The sequence below is a fragment of the Austrofundulus limnaeus genome, unplaced genomic scaffold (genome assembly GCF_001266775.1).
Source record: "Austrofundulus limnaeus strain Quisiro unplaced genomic scaffold, Austrofundulus_limnaeus-1.0 Scaffold115, whole genome shotgun sequence".
Lineage (NCBI taxonomy): Eukaryota > Metazoa > Chordata > Actinopteri > Cyprinodontiformes > Rivulidae > Austrofundulus > Austrofundulus limnaeus.
The window spans coordinates 1,268,711-1,288,576 of NW_013952517.1; the positions used below are offsets into that span (position 1 = coordinate 1,268,711).

Sequence of the window (19,866 nt, forward strand, 5' to 3'; positions counted from 1 at the left end):
AGCCTATTCTGCGCTCTTCAAGACATAAAGAGTATATCAGAAATACAACTAAATACCTGTCAAGGTATTGCAAATGCATTTATATAAAAAATCTAAAAACAAAAAAAAAAAGTGTGGCTGATGCCCCAAAAGTTGGCAGTAACTCATAGATTTTATATTGTGGATAAATACAGAGCACCTGTAGCTGTAAAAATCACATCCCGCAGACAACTTTACCTCTGAAACATCACCTTGCACGCTAAAGTTTTAACACAACAATCATGCATGCATCAGCTTGTGCTCAGAGTATCTGTTAGGGATGATGCTCAGCCACCACCACGCTGAATTTGAGCTGAATAACTGCGAAACTGACCGCATTACAGGCATTTCCATTAGTCGCGGCAGCCATCTTGAATCCACAAGTTTCATTGGAATCTGTGCAGTGGCTGAACTCAAAGCTTAAAGTTGAAAATACTTAACATCTTTCCAACCATTGGAAACATTTTCTTTTCTTATTTTTTTTTAAGCGTGAGGATTTTATTTTTTATCGTCCCTGTGGAAGTTTTGTGGTTCAAAAGACGGCATAAAAACATAAAATAATTTTTGATTGCTGTGGTTTCTGAACAGTCGCAGTGATTTTCCTGAAGCAATAAAGAATAATAAAAGAGTAAAGCTTCAAAAATAGCAACACTGTTAAAATAATATAAAAACTTGAAATAAAGGCATTTTCCCCACTACTATACATTATATTACAAAAAAAGCTATATATTGCACAAAATTCTGGACAGATTTGAACGATTTTGCAGATATTTTGCTAAAATTTGGTGTGCTTAAGAACAACACCCTCAAAGTGCTACTTACTCTTTGACTAAGATGTTAAACTAAAATTAAGTTATTTAGAGGTTTGATTAGAACTCTATCGTTAGGTTAAAACTTTATTTTTTTTAGTTCTGTACAAAAGAAGGGTTTTAACGCTAAAGTGCAGCTGAAATGCACATCATCGTAAGAAAAAAAAAAAACGTATTAAAAAGCGTTTTTCTCATATTCTTACTTCATCTCTAGGACCTCCTCCAGGTGCTTCCGCCTCTCGGCTCGCAGGGCGGTCAGGTGACCTTCCTTCTCAGCCAGTGAGAGTTGAGTTGATGACAGTTTGGCTTTCATCACCTCCAGTTCCTGTTTCACCTTCTCCATGGCGAGCAGCAGGTCCTCCACCTGGCGCGAGCAAATAAACACACATTTTACCAAATCATTCCTCTTTACCTCGTCTTAGAGCTTACTTCCTGTAAGGCCTTTATGTCTGAGTATCGTGTGTGTGTGTGTTTGTGTGTGTCTGAGTGCTACTGTGCCTCAAAAGGTTTAAATAATCTCTGTTAGTGGAAGGACACGCTCTATTGCACAACATCAAAAGGGTCATTTTCCTCCTCCTTGTTTTCTTTCTCCTCTCCGTGTTGTCTTTTTTTCCTCCCTTGCCATTCTGATACATATTTTATGTTCGTCCCCTCCGTGCACTGGCTGTATATCACTGTGTCAGTTTAATGTGTGTGAGGTCAGTGTGTATTTCTCATGCCGAGACAACAACTTGGCCACCGCCCGAAGACGGAAAAGAGAGGAAGAAAAGAAAAAAAAAATGGGCGGCAATTTTAAGCGCTGAACCCGAAAACGATTYGTTCCAAATGGAGATAATTGAAAACGAAGGTAAACACTGAGAAACAGGAATAAAAGAAAAATCTCACTAAAYGTGAAGTGAATAAAAGAGAAGGAGCTAAAATAAGAAAAAACAGTTAATAAACAAGAAGTCCACAAAGAAGACCTGGTGGGATCTAAAAAACAGTTAACAGGTTTTCTTAATAACTAAAAAAATACAATTATATATCAGCCATTTGCAAATTTCATAAACATGCATTTTATCCACAATGAAGCATCGTAGACTCATCACAAGTTGAAACTAAGAAATTGTTTTCTTTAATTTTGGAGGAAAAAAAGTAAAATTTGAATTTCGTGGCTGTAACATGTCTCTAAAAAGTTGGGACAGGGGCAACAAAATGCTATAAGTAATATGAAAAAGAAACGGATGGAAGAGAATTTTGCAATGAATTTCATTAAATAGGTCAAAGCTCTATCATGCAAATAAGAAGTTATATGTAGCACCTCCATATTTGGAACGAAAAGGTAAAATACTGTAGACAGATGGATCCAAATTTGAAATTATTTTTGGAAACCACAAAATCTACCTCACCTGTACTAATAATAAAAATAATAATATATGCATATATACTATAAATAGTAATATATTACATATATGTACTGTATACCATATACTATAATATATACTAATACACCATTATAAAGCAGAGGTTCTCAAAATTTTTGGTTCTGCGGACCCCTTGCAAGGATGAAAAATTACCAGCAGAGATCCCCTAATTAACCCCTAAATGCCATGGGAATATTATGATTTGTTTTCATTTAGTATGTTTGTTTGACTAGTGCATTGATCCCCATTTGCATTTTTTTTATAAAAACCAAATTAATTTATTTAAAATTTTTAGGACCCCCAAGATACGACTCGCAGACCCCTGGGGTCCTGGGACCCCAGTTTGAGAACCTCTGATATAATGGACCTGTCACTTTTTAGACAACTGTGCCAACTTATGATGACTAAAAATGTCTAAGCTAAAGACGGAATTAAAAAAAAAACTACTGGAAGCCTGTTTCGGACCTATACATGCTGTAATGCTAACAATTAGCTCGAATATTTAGCAGATATATTAAAATAGTCATAACAAWTTTTTTTCATAAATCGGCATAAGTTATGTAAAAAGTTACAATGGGACAGGACCTTAAAGAGGAACGGAACACCCATACTGTTATCAGTGCACAGTTCAAAACCTGCCTCTCTGATGGTATGGGGGTGCATTAGAGCCTATGGAATAAGCAGCTTACGCATCTTGAAAAGGCACCATCACTGGAACAAAAAAGATCTACGGGTTTTAGAGCAACTTATGCTCCCATCTTGAAAAAAAAATCCAGCAAAGATGACCCAGGATCATCGAAAAGCTGCAAAAACCTGCAGACATTTACAGAATTGTTGTTAAAATAAGGGGATGCCACACATTTGTAAACAAGTTTCTGTCCCACCTTCTTGGAGACATGTCAGAAATATTCAAAAGTACCTTTTCTTAATTTATTTTTACAAAAAAATAGCACAATTTCTTAGTTTGCAAAGCTAAAATTAAACGAGAAGAACACAATATTTATTGGTTAAATTTGGAAAAGAAATTAATAAATGAAGGATTGTTCCAACTGGCCATTCAAATTAATAATTCTACTGCACWGAGTGTAAATCTGGCACAAAAACAACAATTTCCTGTTTGAGTTTCCAAGACCAGAAGCAAAAACTACTTTTTGATCCAGATATTTACTTAAATCAAAATATGATCCAAGAAAAAAATTAATCAAAAATAAAAGCACAATCGTATAAAGACCATTTAAAGAAGGAGACAAGTATGTGATGATTCTTCTTTACCTTTGACCACCTAAATCCGCTTGTGGTGAATTCATGAATTGGAATGTGAGAGAGCTGCATACAAAATGACAGAGAAAAAGAGAGACGTGAGAAGAAAGGGAGCGATCACAGCGAGGGGAGAGATGGAATAAAGGACGCAAAGAGTCATAAAAGAGAGAGGTGGAGGAAAGGAAAATAAAAAAGAGGGTAAATGGAAAAGGGGATGAAGACGAATTAAGAAAAATTGAAGAACTGAGCAGAAAGGATGAGTTGTGAGAAAAGGAATGTAAAAATGAAACGATGAAAAAAAGGGAAGAAAATACAATTACATGAGAAAAAGTCAGAACGCACACTGTTGAGGTCGACCGATTAGGGTTTTCAAGGCCGATACCGATGCCAATTTTTACAAATCAGGGCTAATTTATGCAGCTAATTGTTTCTGTCCCATTAATAAAACAGTGAAATATTCACACATCACTACCTACTAGAAAAGAGAGAAAAATGGGATTTTGCTATAAGTTTTYGAAGAATTGTATCCAGCTCTGTTAGCAACTCTAAAGTCAAATGATTAGGAAGCTGCTAAGACCTTTTATAAACCTTAATTTGCTTTAAGTAAAAAAAGAGGTGTGCCCTAAAAAAAAATAATAATAATAATAATAGAAATATGAGTCAACAGCTGAGAATGAACCTGATGAAATCCAGGTTTGATCATGCAAAATCGTTTTTGCCACATTTCTTTTATCTTCGCATTTTTAAAATTTTATTCATATTTTTTACAAGCAYGTAAGTATATTTTTACTTAAAACAAGAATAACTTGGTTTGCAACTAAAAAAGTCAACATATCCTCCTTAAACGAGACATATCATGCTTTTAAACCCCTCTTTTTCAGCTGGGGTCTACAAAAAGTGGAACTGCAACGCTTTGGCATGAATTCCTCCTTACTGTAACTCCATAAGCCCCACTTTCACTTTTTATCTGAGGTGCGTCTCACATCAACTCGTTTTGAGGCTGTCTCTTTAAATCCAAATGAGRTGCCCTCCTCCAACTTCCAGACCGGTCCATTCTAGTTTGATAGAGCGGTTTACGACTAGCTGCGCCAAAACTTTTTCTTTACAAATGAATTAAAAGAYGTCAACAAAGGAAGACTTGTCCATTCAGCCTTACATGTTGGAGCCAGAGTCTGACCCAGAACCAGAGGAGAATGAAGATCACCAGACTGTAGTTGGTAAGTCCAGACCTTATTTAGGAGTTCAAAAACTGTGACATAGTAGTTTAGAAAATGTAAAAAAAAAAGAAAGAAAATAAAACAGATAAAACTGGACAGGTTGAAAAATATGACCCAGTCTACCTCCTGGGTTTGGGTGTGTGCTGCCTCCAATAGCAGGTGGGTGCATGTCCTGGACCTGGGGGGTATAGAGTGTGTTTCAGGGGTATAAGTGGAATGTGGCGTCCTTGTATGTCTTTGACTGAGTGGGGGTGAGGATGAGGGTGGGAGGGTGCGATTGTGTATGTTTGGGTATTTGTCAGGCTGCGGTCTGGGCTGCCCCTACTGCTGGTTTATCTGGGGGCCTGCTGCTACTCGGCCCCCCGGTGGGGTGTGCGGCTGGCTGCCGGCATGCTGGGGGTTCCCAGGGTCTGGGGCTGGGCGCTGGGGTGTGTGCCGGCCTGGCCTGGTGACTGCCTGCTGGGGCTCGGGGCCTCTGGGCCTGTCGGGCTTTGGCCTGGAGGGGGTGCGCCCTGRGGGCCCGGACCTCTGTGCCCTTTCCTGAATCTGCTCTGGTATGGCGGGTGCCGGTGGGGCCCATGAGTTTGTCACTGCGGGCCCCGGGGGCTGTGCGTGTGGTCGCTGGGGGGACTCTCCCAGTTCTCCCCTATGGTCTGATCTGGGGGGTGGGTGGGCGGATCTTCCCGTGCGGGAGCCCCTTGGGGCTCTGCGCTCGGGGTTGGGTCTCCGGTCCTCCATAGTCACTATTAAATATTCCATTGGAGAAATCTTGTATGTACACGCATGTTCACAACTGCTCACAGACAGGTGCTCTGATCCGGGAGGTTCTGACTGGTCACTGAGTGTGTATATATGTCTRTGTGTATATACTGACAATATTTATGAATGTAGGCATGTATGTATATCTTTATATATGTATGGGTATGTGTATATTTTTATATATGCCCTCYATGTATTTATCCATTTATTTTTCAGGYGAGCGGACAGATGTTGGGTGTGTGGTCCTGTGTTTTGTTGGTGTATATTTAATATACCTCTAATCGCTATTTCAATCTTTCTATCTTTCTAATTACTTCTCGATCTGTTTTTCTCTCTGTCTCTATTTTCTCTTCACTTATAAAAAAAGTCACTGATGAYGGAGAAATAAATAAACTAAATAAACTAATATTTGGTTTCGTTTTCTACTGAAGTGACACAAAAAAAAGACCCAAACAGAATATGCACTTTTAGAGACTCCAGTTACAAAACAAAATGCATTTCAGGGCTAAAAATATGTGGATTATGCATGATATGTCCCCTTTAAAAAAACATTTCCAATTTATGTAATGAAATATATATATATATGGCTTTAAAAAGTAAGAATTAAGGTCTCATAATTTAGCCAGGTAAATACAGTAAGACATGGTTTTGTTAGGAAACTGCTGGTGCTGTCATGAATAAAGCATCCCTGCTGTAAAAAGCCTCTACAATCAGGAGTTTATGCGCTCAGGTGTCAAAGAAAAAAAAGGGCAAAGAATTGGCCTCATTAATCGGTTTACCTTTACTAAAGGCCCTGTCACACTTTTAGACAACTATGTTTACTTATGAAAATTTTGTCTGACTAAACTCTTATCATCATCAGGTTATATATTTGAGCTAATTGTTAGCGTTACAGTCTTCACAGAAGCTTCCAACAGATTTGTTTTTTATTCTATCTTCAGTGTAGACATCTTTAGGGTTGGACAAAATGTTCATAAGTTGTCTAAAACATTAAAGTGTGACACGGCCTTAAACAGTGAGAAACAGGAGCAGCATTATTATTGTAACACAACACAAAGGAGCTGGAAAGATGAGGTAGAGAACTGATGGGAAAGTAACAGATAAAGGAAGAAAAGCGAGGATTGAGGGACGCAGGGAGGAGTCCAAACGGGGATCCGAGGGGCTAAAAGGGAGGAAAACATCAAGCTCTTTAGTGTTCTGTTTGTGTTTAGGAAGGATTTCACATTTATTTAAAGATGAAAAAAAAGATGAAACGCAGAAAAAGTGCACTGGGTTCAGGAATTAAAATTCCCTGGTTAATAAAAGACAGAAGCTGGATATGTCTGATGTTTAGCTGGAGACAGATGGAGTGTGTCATACGTTTGGCTCATTTCCGTGTCTCACACACACACACACACACACACTCAAACACACACACACCTTTCTTCGGCGGTCACACGTACAGTAGTGACTCATGTCTAGCAGAAAAACGTTTAGTTTATTTTCTTGCGGTTCTGGTCAAATGTTTTTTGACGGACAAATCGTGTTCATGGGACATTCTCTCACACACTGCAAACACACACACAGACACACACATTTTAGGATATAAAAGCAGTGTGTGTGTGTCTGTATTTATGCGTGCGAGTCAAACCGGCCTCTTTCTGTCATCGTTTTTAGAATTATGAWGAGAAAAGTGCACTGCAGTGACGCAGTTGTGCAAAAAAAAGGATCGCAAAAATATTTATTTACGGTTTACATGTGGTCAAAAAAACAGGTTTCCAGGTCAAAAATCAAAACCTAATTCCATCTGGCTCCTGCTGAAAGTGTTTAAACTCAAGACAGCAGCTTTTATTCATGTGTTTTTAATAGAAATACATGCTTGTGGTTCGATGTCCTGTCTTCAAGTGCTACATAACGTGTGTGTGTGTGTGTATGTGTGTGTGTGTGTGTGCTGAAAGGTTGAGTTCAAAGTGTTGTTGATGTTGGGAGCGGACTGCACCGAGTGTTTGACCGCCACCTYGAGTCATCCACCACAAACTGACATTTCTGTTCCTTCCTCTCTCTCACAGCAGCGTTCGGAGACAGGGACGGACTCCAGCACCTTGTCCCGGTCTGGACGGACTCTGGTCCCCCTAATTAAAACTGCCGCTYACGGCCTTTTGGAGCTTTTTGGTTTTTTACGCGCTCCAAACAAAACGTGACAGCGTGGCACAATTACTGCAAACAGAACGAACCACAAAGAACTAAAYTCCACGAGAGTAAAAATAATGAAAGTGACTTTTTATTTTCTTTTCTCTTAACTTTTTTAGAGTCCGTTTGCTTTGAACGACACAAAATTGAATGTAAATGGTCTTTCCTGAGGAACTGCAACTTCCTGCTAACGAGAAACAGCTATCAAATGAAAAACGACTTGTTAAAACCAAACCTAGCTCGATGCGTTATTGATGTATTAAGGCTGATAACAAGTGCCTCTGCAAAAAAAGGCCTTATAACTGAGGGTGCATGGATTAATCAGCACGATTTCCTTAATTTTTAGAGAATGGATGATACTTCGACAAGATTGGTGGAAAAGAGTGGCTTCTCATCTACCTCCACAAAGGTCTGAAAACCAGCCCTTTTGCTCTGCTGTAAACACTAAAACAAGTGTGTATTATTTAAAGGGTATTGTTCAGTGTTTTTCAATAAAATAAGATTGGAACATTGAAGCTGTATTGTGGCCTTATAGCACCTGACAGTGTCAGCTACTTAAAAAAACTGCAATGGACAAAATAAAATCRAAATCGGCAGGTCAGAATTTTTTAAGATTGGTGATCGGCTAGAAAACTGCGATCGATGCASCCTTAATTAAAAGTGTTTCTTTACCATCTAAAAATGCAGCTAGCAAAGCACTTTTATTTTTAGGGACAGCTAAAGAGGAAAGAAAAACCTTTGGTCCAAAAGTTACAACGAACACACAATTTTAGACTAAAAATAAGTTAGTATAATTACAAAACAGGTTTCCCATGAATCCTTAAAAAGTCTTAAAAGGCATTTAATTCATCAATCAAAAAATAAGGCCTTTATTAGCCTTAAAATGTCTTAAAAATGTAAACACATTGTAGCTGAATAGGATGATTGTAATTCATCTCAAATTTTAAAATAATTGGTAACATTTATTTATTTATTTAAAATAATTTACAGAATGCCTCTCAAAGCTAGTTGTTTTGTGTTAAAATAAACTTTTTTTTCCGTATTGTTTATTGTAAAGTTGGTCTTAAATTTCATTTCAAGTGGCATTAAAGGGGTCTTAAAAAGTCTTAAATTTAACTTGAACCCTGTAAAAGGAGGATTACGACTTATTTATGTTCTATAAATTCTATCAAAAACCATCTTCTGCTGCTTATTAGTCAAGTCGTGGAGGCAACAGGTCCAGGAGAGAAACCCAGACCTCCCTCTCCCCAGCTCATCCYGGGGGACCACCTCAACTGACTCCTTTCGATGCAGAGGAGCAGCAGCTCTACTCTGATCTCCTCCCCCTCTCTCTAAGGCTGAGCCTGGCCACCCTACAAAAAGGCGTCATTTTGGTTGCTTGTATCTGAGATCTTGTTCTTTCGATCATGATCCACGCCTCATAACCACAGGTGAGGGCTGGAATGTAGACGGACCAGTAAATCAAGAACTTTCCCTTTTCGACTCAKTTTCTTCRTCGCTACAATCAACTGAAACAACGCCCTCAATACTGARGACAACGTCCCAGTACGTCGATCCATCTCCCATGGCCTCGGACTTCACACTCGGCTGCTAATCACCCCTGTGCACGCTGAGGGTCTTGGCCCAAAGACRCCAASAGAACCACATCATCCGCATCAAGCGGAGACGAGACTCTGTGGTTCTCAAACTAGAGAACGTCACAAGAACATCTAATGTGAAAATAAGGATGTCATTATAATTGAGATGTCTGACTGAGAGAGTGGAGAAAAACACTAATTTTGATTAAACTGACAACAGAAATCCAACTTTCAAAAGCTGCAAAACATTTTTGGTATTATATTCTGTGCATTTCAAAGAAGCTATTTCTCATCAGTTGCATCATTACAACAATAAGGCAATTCCAGCTGTCATGTGCATCACTTTAACCATGTTCTCTTGTCATATTTGATGTTTYTGAAAACCTGACTAATTTGAAAAGACAAATTGAGTTTGATCTTGACACAGTTTTTATTTTATTTTATCTGAACTTCACCTTCACACAGACAGTGATCTGTCAGCAGTCTCTGCCCATCAAGTCTCAAACCTTCTCCTGCTGTGCTGCTCATCAACACCCACCATGAAGGAGGGTTTGCAAGTTTGAGTTAAAGAAAAAAAAAGACTAAATAAAAAGGCCAGAGCAGACAGTAACAACAACAGAGTCCGGCCGTTCTTGCCAACAGCTACAGCAGGCCATGTTTTCACTGCACAGTTTTGGTCCTTTAAGCCCACGCTGGGGTTTTTTTCTCCCCCACTTGTCAAAACCCATCCAGCCAACAAGGAACATTTCCCATCTCTGTGGCCTCGTTAAGTCGCTGCCACTCCGGGGAGCGAAACACACAAACACACTCCCAGCGGTCTGAGGTTGCATCCACCAAAGCCTTTCCCTTCAGAGCCTCCCTCACCGCTCGCTATGAGCTCCTCTACTGTCCGTATATAGACCAGATGAAATGCGTTACGGAGTTCGGGTGGTTTAAAAATAAAAAAAAAAGTTGTTTGTGTGTTGCTAGTAGGAGCAGACAAAATGTAAACTGTTCTTAAAAAAAAGGTACCGTATGCATTCACCTCTTCTGTAAATGAAAAGTGACCGGGCAAACACGGAGCCACACCTGAATGAGTGTGTGTTGCCGTAAACCGCTTTAAGCTTGGTGATTTTCTAGTTGGACGCAGAATTGTTTATTTTTTTTTTACTCTGAATACGTTTTTGTTAAGATGTTTTAAGGAAAAAAGAAACTGGGACTGAGTTTGTGGGAAACATCGATGGGGGGAAAAAAGGGTTCTCCTACATGCGGTGAAGACGACAAGTTAAAACCGGGAGACGTCACCTGTTTTTCGGACTGCGTGCGTGCCTGCTCCTCCTGGGCCAACACCACCTCCCTCTCCGCCGTGATCTGGACGCTTTCCCGCAGCGCCTCCTCCAGCTCCTCGATGCGCTCCTCCTTCTGACGGAGCGAGTCCTGCGTGGAAATGAAAAAGGACGACGCAGATTAAATTCTGCGTTTGAATCTTAATCCCAGATTTAGAAACAGAGTGACAGAATATACACCAATAAACATTAAAATTCAAACTGCTCTGCAGAGGTGTACAGTAAAGTACATTTACTTCATTACAGTACTTAAAGTGCCTGTGATGTCAAATTTTTGTATTAAATATGAAAGTTTTTTTAAAGCTATTACTGATAACATATTGCAAAAAAAATAAGTCACACAGTTGTTGAGATATTTACATGTGAAGTAACAGGAAGTGATGTCAAAGKGGAATGTCTGCATGTAAACGGACCATTAAAACAATAGCTAACAACACAAACTAAATAATCTGATGTTTATTTCGATTATTCTGAGACACTATCAGAGGGAGATGAAGAAGAGTCAAAGTTCAAAAAATGTTTCAAAAAACATAGACCAGGGAGTTCCTTCTCTTGAAGAGTTCCCCTTTGATGTCACTTCCTGTTTCACTTTGGCCGAGCCAAGTTCAACAAAAATATGCCAGTTATGTAACAATTGGGGTATAATCGTGTAATAAGCTAAGTTTCTTAAATATAAAGATACTTTCTTTCATTTTTTTGTATTTGGATGGCACGTCACAGGCGCTTTAAGTAATTTTTTGAGCATCTGTAAAAGTATTTTCATAAATCATAACTTTTAGTTTGTTTCATTCAAAACATAAAAATGACACTTTTACTTTTTTACTTTAAATTTAACACCTATTACACATTATAAGTGTTTATGAACTCCAAAAATTGAAGTGTTGAATTTACTTAACCTGGTTCCACTAAACCGAGTTGAACAAATTGAGCAATTTACGCAACTCAACTAAGTTAATTCAACATTTTATTTCTTAGAGTATGTGTAAAAGTACTTTACTTTCCTGATTATTGTGAGCAATTTTATGACTTTTACTTTAAGTATTTTTCTCATCAGTCAAATTCATTTTTACCAAAGTCCTTTTCTGTTAAGGTATTTTCACTTTTACACTTTTGTACTCAGGGCTGGACATGATGCTTCACTAGCAACAATCATCTGTAACAACTAAATCCTAACTATGAAACAAACAATATAAATTAATTTGCTTTTAAGTGCTTTATTTATACCTTCACATCTCGCCTACAGCCTTATGCAAAATAAATGGTTAACAGCAGCAGAGGACACTCCACCCTGGTGAAGGAATCTGCAAAMTGAGTTGTTTTTTACACCGCTGGGAGGGCCACTCAGTCGGACWGGTGGTCCTCACGGCACATGTTTGCACTTCTAAAAGAAAGTGACCGTATGCAATAAGGACCACCATGGAGTACGGTACGAATGACTGGAAGTCAAAGTAGCCTAAATGCATCCTGGGTGCATTTGCATAAGTAATTTGTGCTTTCTRTTTTTGATCGGTTAACTCCAGATGTGAACGGGACCAAAGAACAGCTCAGGTGGAAGGGAATGAGTTGTTAAAGACTACACGTTATGGTTTGTGGGTTTTTTCCTCTTTCCTTTAGTGTATAATAGTTCTGTGCATGTGAGACGGTCTGTGAGACCTTATAGTTCCACTTGAATGAAACATCTACAAAACTGTGCAAAAGTCTTTTAAACCACAGCTAATTTCACAATACTGAGCAAACAAGGAGCTGGATTTTCCTGTATCGTTGATTGTGGTTTTGGTCAGTAGGTTTTCAGACTTTGACATCTCTTGAGCAGAATTTGTAAGAACCCTTCCTTTCATTATTTTTAAGGCCATTTTTATTGTTTGAACGATCTTTGGTGATGTTTTCATACATACAAATTACATTTATTATCTGTGAAAAGAGCCGACATTAACCTACAGTTTGGATGTTTGAGAGTTCAATAAAGRCAGCGAAGTTCAAAGATAAAATTGGGCGAATGTGTCTGGTTCTGAAAAAATAATRGGTTATATTTCAACTGTTCACTTTTCAATTGTACAAGGCCCAAMGCAAAATAAGATTTTCCATTTGAAAGTTTGAGTTTTTAGTGACTTAAGACTTTAAATATCTGATTTCATRCACAGAAAAAGCTACATTTCATCTAAGACACTCTTTAAAAACTCAGTTACCCTGGAAATTGTATTATTTAATTCAAGTATTCCTACCACGTGCAGTTATCTTACTGCACTGATAGATTATTTCACTTAATTGGAGAAGATTCAGAGTATAATCTATATTTAAACTATTTTTCGATGCTAATTTTTGCCGTGTGCTGCAAATATATTGGAAATATATATTTTTACACCATAAATACCAGTAGAATGCAATAAATGACATTATGATCTAGTCTGTGTGATTGTGTCAAACAAATATATATGACTCAATGGCAGATAAGTTATTMAAAGTTAATAAAATTTATCATGAGGTGTACATGAAATCCTGAAGCGGTGTCTCGTCATCTAGAAAGCATAAATATTCTGTTGCAAAGAGCCTTTTTGAGMTGGTCCAAAATAATCATTATGTAATTGTAGACGTTTGATTTAAATATTTTATTCTCACTAGATTTTAAGAGGTCGTTGCATCAGAAAAAAAAACTAAATAGTTGTTTAGAAAGTTCCAAGCCAGCCTAAAACACATGTTTACCAAATCTAATGAAGTCGTACTCAGATCTGACAAGTTTTATTTTAACTTTTTTTATTATTATTATTATTATTATTAGACTTTATTCATTTCTTTTAAAAACAAAATAAATTCCATATGCAATAAAAAATTTAAACCACAACTACTGTAAAATTCTCACATCTTAACTTAAAAATGATTTGGACAGACATTTCCTCTTCCCTTCAACCAGAAAAAAAATCTGATTTTTATAACATAAAACTCAATTAAATGACTACATGAGCTTCCCATCAGTTCCTTATAAACAAAGATGTATTTTTCTTCCTGCCAGGCAGCAGACTGTCCTGGTTGAGTCGAGCGACGGAGCGAAACAGAGACGATGAGACATTACAGTGGCCGTGAGCAAACCTTAAACACATGTGTTGAGAATCTAAACCCTCACAGAGCTGACGTTACTTAGAGTCCAACAATGCAAAGCAAGACGGGTTTTAATTGGAACAAAGCTTTTTCATTATTGCCTCAAAATAAATTTACTGTCCAGATTATTCTCATTCTGGTACGGATTTGCAAAATTCAGAATGACACACTTGCTTGCTATGGCTGTAACCATTGCAGTCTCATTTGTCTCAGTGACTCACATGAGCTCATCTTCAAACCCCGCACACACACACGCACACACACACGCACACACACACGCACACGCTGTGAACACTTAAAGCAAATCAATCATAGCTAAACTCTGCATACGCTTCTTCACATAAAACACACGCTGGTGGTTTTCCTCCGTCTATAATCAAAGAGCCAATGAGGTTAGCAATTACTGGAAGCAAAGGGGGAGGAAAAGTAAGAAGTGAACGCTGAGGAGAAATTTAAGGTGAAAGTWAAATGAAAAAGAGGTAAAAGAGAACCTACTATCTGCAGCTAAATGAAGAAAACCACACGCTCATCACACCACTTATGACTCCTAACTGGTGGTCACTTGACGCACCCAGTAGATAATTAGGAAATGCTCCGAAGCCACAGAGAAGCTTTCAGAAAACCAAAAGCATTCATTTCATAGTTTTTACTCCTTCTCCTGTAATCACCTCCCTCCTGTCTCCTCTCCTCTCAGCTCAGCTACCCTCCTCACACCATCCCAGCCGGGAACTGTCGTGTGTGAGCGTGAGCGTGTTTGACATTGCCTCGGGCTGCGACGTATCACCTCGTGACAACGTCGAGCTGTTAAAGCAAGACGCTACCTCAAAGAGCACGGAGGGAAACTTTTCTCTTCTCACTCCTCTGACTCCTTAAAGCTTCCTGCCTCCTCCTCCTCTCCTCTCCTCGGTACCTTAATCTGCTGGGAGCTTTCGTTCAGGTTGTCCTCCCGCTTCTTGGCCTCCTCCATCAGCTGAGCGTTTCGGCTCTTTTCCAGCTGCTCCTTGTGCTTCAGGTTGGCCACCTTCTTTGATTGGTCCTTCATCTGTCTGCAGAAACACAAACGGGATTCAATAATAAATAGATTAGACGATGCAACATCTGAATAATTTGTTATGGGGGTGCATGTTTTGTTATGTTATTTTATACGCCGCTAATACCTTTTGTGCTGCGCCAAAAGAATAAAACAAAAAAGTAGAGCAGGATAGCTATGCTACAGGTCACAAACTAACTTTATCTCAGCAGTCGAGGATATTCACGTCCCCAATCAGTCTATTCCTCTATACGAACCAGATCTTCTGACTCGTGGTTTCAGTTTACAGGCAGAAACAGAGGCTTTAACATATAAGAATATACTAAAAAAAAACACACTCAGAAGAAGTCACAAAAATTCATTTGTAGAAGTTTTCCTAGCATCCTTTGCAGCTGGAACATCCTTCAGTTACAGAGAGTGTCTCCTCAGTTTGATGTAAAGTAAAATAAACATAAGCTATGTTTACATGCACAAATTTTTTTTAATCGGATTGAAATGTATTCAGATTAAATAATCCGAATGTACTGTTTACATGGACGCAATCCGATCATGAAAAGTGTTTACATGCACGGACATGTGCAGTGTTGTAAACGTTCAGCTCTACTTCCGTGTTACAAAGCTCCTCTGTGCGCTCAGGATGGACCCGTGTCAGCTTTTAATAACGGTAGAGACGTCGTTACTCGTCTCCTCGGTTGAGCTGCAGCCTGCAGATRAAGCAATACGTGCTTTTTATTTTTATTTTTTGCGAAGCAACGTCTGCTGTTTGCATCCTTTTTCATCTGTTAAGAGAGCGAGGAGGAAAAGTTCTGCACGGTGCAGCGCAGCTGGAGCGCTGCTGTCCCACCTCCTCTAACCAGGTGAATGAAAGTCAGCAGACATGCGCACAGGTCAGTTTTCTACAATCAGAATAAGATGATCCGATTAAATGTTTACATGAACCTCATTCCGATTATCAATTGGCATAACCCACTCTTTTCATTCGGATCGAGCTCAATCGGATCAGAATAATCGGAACGGGCTGTTTACATGACGTATTTTTATTCCGAACGGCCGTTTAATCCGATTACTTATGTCCATGTAAACGTAGCTTAGACACACATCTTTGCTTTAATCTGGGGCATACAAATGTTCATATTTTAGTGTTAATAAGATTTAAATATAAGAAATATATTAACAGAAACATGAGGTGAAAGGCTGCGGTGTCTCTATGTTGTAGCTCCGCCTCCTGGTTTTACTGAAACAAACCTCACCTCTAAACCAAACTTTTACCTGTGATTTACGAAGCATTTTGAGTTGTGTCAGCTTACGTTTGACATATTCAGGTTTGGTTTGAAATGTGTTGAAGTTTTGGTTATTGACTGTAAAACTGCACCATGACTGAGAGGTCTGAGGCATATTACATTACATACAGTATTAGCATTTTACCATTTTACCATTTACCACCAACAATTTTTTTATCTTTGTAGCTTCTTATCATCATTGGTGGAACTAAGTTGAGGGGTTAGTGAACCTAATATTTTGGTTAGCTGTGCACGCCACTGTCCATTTTAATTTTTTTTCTTCTTTTGACCAATGAATGACATATGAATCACTCCAACACGTAAAAGGTAATCTAAACACAGGGAATGAATCACTGTTATGGCTAGACATAACAAGGGGGCAATGGTAAGAAAAGATGGATGATTAATACAATCCTGGTAAAAGACTTAATCAAATATTAGTGGTGTGAAAAGCATATAAGGATGTAGCAATGTGAAGAAATGAACACGTGTAATGACACTTCATGAAACAAAAATCTATTAAAGAAGATGCAGGACTGTTGAAGAGCTGGATTCCTACATCAGACAAGAATAAAGCAACATTCCTCACCGCTGGTCCCATCAGTTTTATAAACTGCTAAAGAAAACAGGTGATAAACAGTGATAAACATAACCCTGTCACAACTCTTATTTTAAATGTGTTGCTGCCATTAAATATTTTTTTCCCCCCAACAGCCTGAACAAACTGAAAGACATTCTGACAACACAGCAGGAGGCACAACTCTGCATTATAACACCTCTGAGCCGGTATAATGTCAAAAATCCGTAAAGGAATTCAGCGAAAAAGCTATGAATCAATGACGAGATGACGGTTCTGATTTCTGCAGAGCGAGGGTCTTTTCACGCAGGGATTACTGGGAAGCCGAGTTTAAATCATCGTCTGGAGAGACGGGGAGCGAAAGTAAAAAAAAATAAAAAAAGGAGGGAGAGTAGAAAGTCATGCTTTGTGGRAGAAAGAGCTTAATCCTTGTTTAAGCAGTCTGGAAGCCATTGTGGCTTTGTCACAGAACTCTCAGCTGACAAAGATCAGAACCTGTCATACTGTAGACGCACAGATGTGGAGCGACCCCGGTTAAACTTAAAAACACCACCTGAATTATGACACGGAGTCAAACAGAAGAGAGGCCTGTTTAAGCTTACAGCACCGTCACAAGCACACACTAAACTGCCGACTAACTCAATAAAAGTAGCAACTTTGTAAACTCTGTATATTTGAGTGCAGCAAGTCTGACTTTACTGTGCAAATGTTTATACATGTGCGTGAGTCTGTGTAAAGTTTTCACATGCGCAAAGATAAACCCAGTTTCTACTGGATGTCCATAAAAGAGCCGGACTCTGGCGATAGGAAAGTACAAGACAAATACACCCATAGAATWTCCCTTTTATGTTTTAAATGTCACAAAGGCTTTGTGCAACAGCAGTTTTATGTGTTCAAAATGCTATGTGAAGCTTAAGCATTTAACGAAATCCCCTTTAATATAAACCACTTTTGTTTTTCATGTGTATTTGTGCCATAAAACGCATTTTAAAGTTGCTTAAAGTCACAAATAACACCCGACCGAGTGGCTTTTGTTTCAACGATACTCGGAGAAAAGCTGAAAAAATACACTGGCGAAAAGTAGGAACATAAAATCTGCTTGTTAAAACATCCAAAAGGCTCGAATCCAAAGTGTCCCGAGGTTTCTGGGAGGAGAAGCTGAAACGCAGCGGCGCAGCCAGAACGGCTCAGCAGCACCTGTGTATTCAGAGTCTGCAGAATAATCGTTTTTATTAAAACTTTCTCTACTAGTGGCTTTTGTTTTTTTACGTTTATTACGACCAAAACGGGTTCAAATGTTAAACAGGAAGGCGGATGAAGTAAGTGTGCAGTCTGGTTTGTTCGTTTTGATTTGCACGGTGAATGTGGGATACAGTTATTTTAATATTTGGGGTTGGGTTTTAGTGCAGTGACACCCTTTGTGTGTTATAAGTCATAAACAGGCAGGAATGTTTCTATTGGAGGATTTCCAGGAAGCTACAACCATCTGGTTCTATCTCTGAGGTTTCCTAACTTCGTGCCACATTTGCTGCATGTATGTGAGGATATATGAAGATGGAAGACACTTTTAGTTCGTTTCCTACTGATTTTATGTTTTTGTTCATTCAAAAGTGCAAACCTATTAAAAACAGCAGCTTCTTTCACTTCCATCAACAAAACCTGCATTCCTTCCATTTATTTGTCTCAGGTTTTTACATGTTGCTTTACAATTATTTGCATGAAAAGTACTGAGTTATTTGTAGTGAGTCCCCAAATGAAACATCACTCTTCTGTTAGGGAAAAAGTATATTTTCAACAGACTATTGACCATCACTTCACTCCTGAAGCTCCTGAATCCTTGCAAATCTGTCGTCACGTCCGTTTCTTTCCTTTTCCCTCAGACTCAAATCTAAACAAAACTTGGATCAAAGCAAACATTTATTTTTCCCTATATTGGTTAAAGGTGCAGATAAATCTAATCGACCATCTCAAATGTCACGGATCGTCCTTTTCTAAGTGAGAATATCAGGTTTTCACTAARTCTCTGGGTTAATGTTAAATCTTCACTTGATTTTTTTTGTTTGTTTTTGTTTGATCAATTAAACAATCTAATCCATTTAATACTCTCACTAGGGTTGGACATGTTGATCTAAGTATTGATATTATCAACTCCAAGATGAGTACCAGATAAATACTAACATTAGATTCTTCTGTTTGCAATTTATTTGCAACTTTATTTTCACATATAAAGTGAAAAATACAGTCAGTGCAGAGTCTGCAAATTGTTTGGAGTTAATTATTATTCCTCTTCTTCATTCCCACAATCAATGGAAGTTAGTTTTTGTTGCTATTGACATCTTTATATTCACATCTTGTTACTTTTTTTTGTATTTTGCGCTAGGCCATTTTTTCTTGAAAAACTGTGTAGTAGACRGTATGGGGGAAACATTTTATTATTTTACACTGCTGCATTGTTTTAGTTTGTTGTAGTCTGTTCATACAAAACATTTTTATTTCCCTAAAATCTTGTGTTTTATCATAATTGACTAACTAAAGGTAAAATCCCAAAACTGTTCAATGCACATGACGAGAATCGGCGATTCGAACCCTGTATTTACTTGGTATCGACTCAATTCTAAAATTCCTAGTATCGCCCACTCCTACTCACAAGGTACTGAATTGTGAAATGTCATAGCAGGCATCTGTAGCCCAACTCAAACTTTTCTTCACTTAGCTTCAGTATGTCAAAAAATACTAGAAATGTGAGACGAACTCAAAAAAAAAAGACATTTGGCAACTAGGGGTGCAACAATCCATGCATCTGTAACGAATCGTTCAATACAGTGCTTTAGGTTCAATACACACTTACAGTATATCAAACAATACAGATTTTTAAAATTTATTTTATCAGCTTGTCTTCTGAAGATGCTCTGTGTTGAAGGATAAGTGGATCTGTGTTCGACACTACTCCACCTAGGCTGAATTGTCGAGCCCAGATCCTCAGAGAAACTTGCTGTTTCAGCAAAATTTCATTTAAAAACTGTACTTTTGAGGTTAAACAAATGTTCATAATTAATTTCAATAAACTACTAGTTAAGAAGGGCATGGAAATTTCAGTTTTTGTATTGGAAAAAAAAATCGAACCGTGTCACTAAAGTAACAAACCGAATCAGGGATTTTCTGTATCGTTTCACCCCTCGTGGCCACATATGAAACCAAACTGCAAACAACTACAGAGAAAAAAAGATTACACTATTATTGTAATTATATATAATTTGCACAAATGTCCCAATTTGTTGCAATTATACATCAACTTAGTGCAACTCAATGTAAAAAATTGTATATTTTCTCACAATGTGAYGTTTCCAAC

The 19,866-nt window shown here is 38.2% G+C and overlaps 1 protein-coding gene across 10 annotated transcripts in view; it reads right to left on the reverse strand.

Moving 5' to 3' along the window:
* LOC106521789 (ELKS/Rab6-interacting/CAST family member 1) overlaps window positions 1–19,866 on the reverse strand; it is a gene marked incomplete in the record, with an annotated part of 136,158 nt that overhangs the window by 50,084 nt on the left and 66,208 nt on the right. For 5 of the 10 annotated variants that reach the window (XR_001310710.1, XM_014014514.1, XM_014014510.1 and 2 more), the window contains 4 exon segments: window positions 1,031–1,191; window positions 3,503–3,556; window positions 10,497–10,628; window positions 14,541–14,676. Coding sequence is in view for 7 of the 10 variants with exons in the window: in XM_014014514.1 (XP_013869968.1) it covers window positions 1,031–1,191; window positions 3,503–3,556; window positions 10,497–10,628; window positions 14,541–14,676 (483 nt within the window). 10 annotated transcript variants of the gene reach the window in all.